Source organism: Hippoglossus hippoglossus, chromosome 9 (genome assembly GCF_009819705.1).
Source record: "Hippoglossus hippoglossus isolate fHipHip1 chromosome 9, fHipHip1.pri, whole genome shotgun sequence".
NCBI classification, from domain to species: Eukaryota; Metazoa; Chordata; class Actinopteri; order Pleuronectiformes; family Pleuronectidae; genus Hippoglossus; species Hippoglossus hippoglossus.
Window position 1 is genome coordinate 1,267,720 of NC_047159.1, and position 5,441 is coordinate 1,273,160.

The 5,441-nt window shown below is 44.6% G+C and overlaps 2 protein-coding genes across 2 annotated transcripts; both read left to right on the plus strand.

Moving 5' to 3' along the window:
- The first annotated feature begins 208 nt into the window (after positions 1-208).
- On the plus strand, positions 209-3,162 carry LOC117767634 (tetratricopeptide repeat protein 16-like). Its single transcript, XM_034595427.1, has 7 exons — positions 209-265; positions 374-464; positions 967-1,104; positions 1,385-1,485; positions 1,730-1,859; positions 2,368-2,582; positions 2,817-3,162. The coding sequence occupies exons 1-7, from the start codon at positions 219-221 to the stop codon at positions 3,160-3,162; spliced, it is 1,068 nt and encodes a 355-aa protein (XP_034451318.1). The 5' UTR covers positions 209-218.
- A 372-nt stretch (positions 3,163-3,534) lies between these two features.
- On the plus strand, positions 3,535-5,077 carry LOC117768162 (tetratricopeptide repeat protein 16-like). Its single transcript, XM_034596319.1, has 4 exons — positions 3,535-3,553; positions 3,645-3,810; positions 4,332-4,465; positions 4,582-5,077. The coding sequence occupies exons 2-4, from the start codon at positions 3,667-3,669 to the stop codon at positions 4,772-4,774; spliced, it is 471 nt and encodes a 156-aa protein (XP_034452210.1). The 5' UTR covers positions 3,535-3,553; positions 3,645-3,666; the 3' UTR covers positions 4,775-5,077.
- The last annotated feature ends 364 nt before the right edge of the window (positions 5,078-5,441 follow it).

Genomic DNA, 5,441 nt, shown 5'->3' on the forward strand with positions numbered 1-5,441 from the left:
TTTTCAACCATTTATTTTGATCTCCTTTTTTAAAAATACATTCTGTCTGTAAAACAGGAAACGAAATTTCAGAATGTTTTTAAAAGATTGGAGATAACTTATAACCTCACTAACTTGAGGAAAACCTCTGTGGTGTGATGTTCCAGCAGCGAGCAGAGGAGCAGGGTCTGTTTCCCTCTGTGTCTCAGGAGGAGCCAGGAGAGAAACTCCGTCACAGAATGGAGCTGACGGGGAGATTCATCATCCAGAGCAGAGCTGCAGAGCAGTGAGGACCGTTACTGAGATGAAGACACATTTCAATCAGCTTGGATTTGACTCTAGATTTCACTGAGTCTCAGTCACAAGTTGTGTGGTTGAATATCTTTCTGTGCAGTTACTCAAAAGGAGAAGAGGCCATGAGGAAGCGTCAGTACGAGAAGGCTGTGGTCTGCTTCTCTAAAGCCGTCACTCTGCAGCCGGAGCAGGTGCTGCACACAAATCACACAAACACTGACTGTGTGTAATAATGTAATAGTGTGTGTGTTTCCACAGGTGAAGATGGGAAGAAATACATGTTTTATTAATGCTTTTTAATTCAAGTAGCTCGGATGTTCATGAAAGAGGCAGACATTAGATATTTCTAAATTCACTGAAGTCATAAAAAACATGATTATAACGATAAAAGTAAAGTGCAGGAAAATCTATTAAAGCAATAATTGGAAAAAAATATCTGTAATACATATGCACCATCGTCTGTGAGTAAAGATGATAAAATGACACAAACCATCTTTGACAAACATTTATTTAACGTCTAATGTCCCATCTGTTAACATGGAGGAGGAAGCATTTACGATCTATACTGCAGCCAGCCACCAGGGGGCGATCAAGATGCTTTGGCTTCACTTCACTTCACTCTTCATCATCTTGGTATTTTGTATGTTTGTGTGTGTTTGTCGATTTGAACCTCCTCAGGTGTGTGTCTTTCAGACTCAGCTGTTTGTGGCTCAGGCGGAGTCGTACCTGCAGCTCTGTGACTTCCAGTCAGCAGCAGCCTGCTTTAAAAAGGCCGAGCTCCTGGAGCCCGGAGCTTTCAGCAGCCGCTTGGCTTTCATCTACTATCTCCAGGTGAGAGTCTCCACAGCGCCCCCTGGGTTCTGACTGGGGTCTATCACCCTGCTACCCACACGTAGGATCATGTTTTTACCCCTGTGTGTGTGTTTATGAACAAAAACACTCAACAACACAAGGACACATTTTCACAAACAATATTCATGATTTAAAACAATAGTTATGATGTGAAAATGTCGTATATCATCTTCAGCTTCATTCTTCACTTTGTAAAAGTCTCGTAAAATAATCTAACGATGATCGTTCTGTTTCCTGTTTCCTGTTTCCTGTTCCTCAGGGTCAGTGTCTGTTCGACCGAGCTCTCTTCCCAGAAGCTCTGGAGTCGTTCAGTCGAGCTGCTGAGCTGAAGCCCGGCTGCAGAGTCTACGCTGCGAGACGGTAACCAGCTAAAACGTTCTTCTACAATCTGTGGATTCATGATGTCAGAAGTTTGTCATATTTGAAGAAACCACAGACCTCAACTTCCTCCGACTGTCCAGGAATGAGACTGAATTAGATCAGAGTCAGTGCAGGTGTTTTGTGGAGTTGACCCTCAACCAATCAGGAGTCAATCAGGATATTAATATGTAAATATTCTTATATTTCTGTGTCACATTAATGTTGATGACCTGGTGTTTTTCAGTCTGGCCTGTCTGGCAGCTGCAGGTCGTCACGGTAACTGTCTGAAGCTGGTCAACGATTGGATGACATCAGACGGCCCGACCTCTGACCTTCACGTCCTCAGAGCCCGACTGCACAGACGACTCCAGCAGGTCAAAGCTGCAGAGACTCAGCAGCACTTTACATCTCAGACTATTTCAAAGAAACAAACCTGCAAACTGGATAAAAAGTCACGTTTGACTCTTCAGACAAACACGACACTGACAAATGCATAAAGAGGATATGACGCCACCAACAGGCGACCAAATGAAATGCATAATTACCTACTTTTCTGCAGATTTTTAAATATAACGTGAGACTCAGCGACAGATAAAACAGGTCTGATGGTTTTAGATGATTTAATGTGGAAGTTACAGATTCAAACATTAATTCAGGCAGAAGAATTTGTTACAGGACTTTAATCTGTCGTTTGACTTTCTGACTAAACAAAAACAAAAGTCCTAGAAAGATTCAAATCACCAGATTTCTCCAAGAGGTTTGTGAAGTGAATGAAATCTTCTGTCTGACGTGATAAAACTTAAGTTTATCTTAGAATGAGTTGGTAGAGATTTGGTTAAAGTCCCTCACACTGAATCCTAAATGAGCTGAACTCCCGTCCAGACGTCTCAGTGTCATCGGGACGTGAAGTCGGCGCTGGCGTTGAACCCGACGTGTCCGGAGGCCACAGCTCTGCTGCTGCAGCTGCAGGACGCTGGAGAACGAGCCAGACTTCAGGCCGTGGAGCGAGCCGTGAGCGGGCGGCTGCCTGAAGCCCTCTGCAGGATCAACGTGGCTCTGGAGAACTGTCCACAGGACGCACGCCTCCACCTGTTCAGGTGAGCTACACCAACAGGAAACAGGAAGCAGCTGATACAACAAAGTCTGACGTAGTATTTTGGTGATGAAGGTGATTATATGTATGAAACAGACACTTCCCTGTTTCCATTAGCAACCAACAGGTGATTGTTTTTCTTTGTTATTAACTAATCACATAAATCAGTTGTTGCTTTATTATTTCGCTGAGATCTTCAGATCGATTCTGTCTTTCAGTCTAATTCTCTGTTCATCAGGGGGATTCTCTACCGACGTCTGAAAGACTTCACCGCCGCCATCGAGGATCTGGTTCAGGCTGTGGAGCTGAGCGAGGAGGAGGCTGGGGTCAAAGGTCAGGTGGAGGTCAGACACAGGCAGGACGAGCGCGGCTCTTTGGAAGCGGAGGCGGAGTTTCAGCTGATTCTCACCTACAATGACTTTGCGGTTCAGTGTTTCAGCCGAGGTCTGTACGCTGAAGCTGCTCTGCTCCTCAACAAGGCCATCGAGGAGGAGAAGGAGGAGGCAGGACTGTACCTGAACCGAGGAGGTGAGGCTCCCCCCTCCAGCAGATACCTCAGGATCCAGATGCTCAGAAGGAGCTGAATCATCCTCAGATTCCTCCTCCTCTCCCAAACAATCAGAATCAGTGATTGAAGGAAGTTTTTCAAAGGATTTAATGTAAAAAAGTTACAGATTTAAAAGCAACAGAATATTTGAGTCTTTATAATAAATCAAAAACTCAGTGAATCTGATTATTTGCTGCTTCGGGGCAGAAAAAGCTGGATTCTGCTTCGAGTGAGACGTTTGTAAAACTTCTTTGTTAAAATAACGACGTCTCAGGTGACGTGTAAATCTGAACCTGTCGGATCAGAAACAATCACACGGACACAAACCAGAAAAACCTGATCAACGTTTCTCCGACTGCAGTAAACACAGTTTGAACTGGTTCACTGCTCTGCACTGTACAACTGGGTTCCCTCTACTTCCAGGGCGGGTGAGAATCACACACACACACACACACACACACACACACACACACACACACACTCACAGATGCTGTATCTGTGTGTTGTGATCGTCTGCAGGCGTTTCCAGGAGGCGGTGGACATGTTGTCTCTGTCCGTCCAGTACGACCCCTCAGCTGCTCAGTCCTATGAGAACAGAGCCAAGGCCCTCAGGAAGCTCCGGCAGCTGGACGGGGCCCGACAGGACGTGATCCGCACGCTGATCCTGGATCCAAGCAACGAGGAGGTCAGAGCGGCACCTCGTCACCTCGTCACCGTCAGGAGGCTCGAGGAGACGAGTCCAGTTTGATCGACTCAAAGTTTCCATCAGTTGAATTAAACCAGAACTTTTTTTATCTCACTTTTGAATCAATCAGAGAATAAAACAGATCCCTACTTTCCTTTTTGCTTTTAAGTTTTCAGAAATAACAGTAACATTCTTACAATCACAACTAGAACATCACTCAGTAAAGTTTATACCCAACAGTCTCCTTATGGAACCACATTTAAATTCACTCCTGATTTCTAATTCTGATCTGCAGCAAATCACACACCCTCAGATATCAGTTCTCTGAATATGTCTGATTTGTTTCATCAAGCTTCACTGATAAAACCTTTGTCCACTAAGTTCTGTGGAAACATGTGCAGGAGAGTTTGTGTGATCGTGTGAACAGACAAACAAATAACGATGAAAACATCATTCGCAGAGGTAATAATCACTCTTAAAAATAAACGTACGTGTGTGTGTGTGTGTGTGCGTGTGTGTAGCTGCCTCCGATGCTCATGAGTCTGTTCCCTGGACGCTGTGTCTCTGATGTTTTGTCGAGTCCTGCAGGACAGCAGGTCAGAGGTCAGCTGACAGACGCCATCCAGGCCTGCGGCTGCGTCTCTGAGACACAAAGGTCAGAGCGTCACTTTGGACACGACGCTGACAGATGATGTTAACGTGTCCCAACGAGCAGCGGAGCCTCGGCTGAGTGGAACAGAAACGTTATTCTGTGTTGTGATGTTTTATCAGACGCAGCGAGAAGCTCCGACAGACGGCTCTGACCAATGAGACCACAGCGATTCGGTCAGGTGACTCATCAGGAGGAGGAGGTGAGAGGAGGTCGAGTGTGAACCAACAGGAGACGGAGTTAACTGTGAGGAGCCTCCTGCAAGGGCTCATGGGAAAAACTTCATCATCATCATCATCATCATCATGTTCTTAACCACTCAAGTGAGGAAAAACTACCACAACAAACAACAAAACCACAGCTGTGTTTCTTTAAGACTTTCACTTTATTTAAAATATAAAAGACATCATGACAAATTTGTAAAAGCTTCATAAAGAAGAACATTTTAAAAATAAAATAAAAATGAAATAATTTGAAAAAGTGATGCGATGTTAAAAACCTGGAAGAAGCAGTTCTAGCCTGAGTCCAGTAGAGGGCGGCAGAGACACAGTGGTTTGTGGGGACGTTCCACTGTGTTTGATTTTTATCATCGAAGATCAGAAGTTCTTTTATCTTCATATTGTATAAAAATAAATACAAACAAAGTCAGGATTTAAAATTGATTTAAATTGTCTGAGTGGTTTGATTTGAGTCCTAATGAAGGTCAGAGGTCAATCTTCACACACACACACTCTTCAGTGTGCTCAGGAGGGAGAGCGGGTCGTCTACTAAACAGAAGGTTTGTGGTTTGATCCCCGGCTCCTCTAGCCTGAGTTCTGAAGTGTCCTTGGGCAAGAGAGTGAACCCCAAACTGCCCCTGTTGAAGTGTTGTGTATAGAAGAGGCTGAAAGTGTGAATGAGAGTTTTACTGTAAAGCTCTTTGCTCGCTCACTCATATTTAAACCTCCAAATCAAAGTGTGAGCGAGGAGGCGAATAACCTGT

What these genes read in the sequence shown, in the direction of transcription:
- LOC117767634 (XM_034595427.1), top strand. Translation starts at nt 219, where the DNA reads ATGGAGCTGACGGGGAGATTCATCATCCAGAGCAGAGCTGCAGAGCA. An exon ending in AGAGTCTACGCTGCGAGACG is followed by an intron (nt 1,486 to 1,729) that starts GTAACCAGCTAA and finishes GGTGTTTTTCAG; the next exon opens with TCTGGCCTGTCTGGCAGCTG. An exon ending in TGCACAGACGACTCCAGCAG is followed by an intron (nt 1,860 to 2,367) that starts GTCAAAGCTGCA and finishes ACTCCCGTCCAG; the next exon opens with ACGTCTCAGTGTCATCGGGA.
- LOC117768162 (XM_034596319.1), top strand. Translation starts at nt 3,667, where the DNA reads ATGTTGTCTCTGTCCGTCCAGTACGACCCCTCAGCTGCTCAGTCCTAT. An exon ending in TGGATCCAAGCAACGAGGAG is followed by an intron (nt 3,811 to 4,331) that starts GTCAGAGCGGCA and finishes GCGTGTGTGTAG; the next exon opens with CTGCCTCCGATGCTCATGAG. An exon ending in TGCGTCTCTGAGACACAAAG is followed by an intron (nt 4,466 to 4,581) that starts GTCAGAGCGTCA and finishes ATGTTTTATCAG; the next exon opens with ACGCAGCGAGAAGCTCCGAC.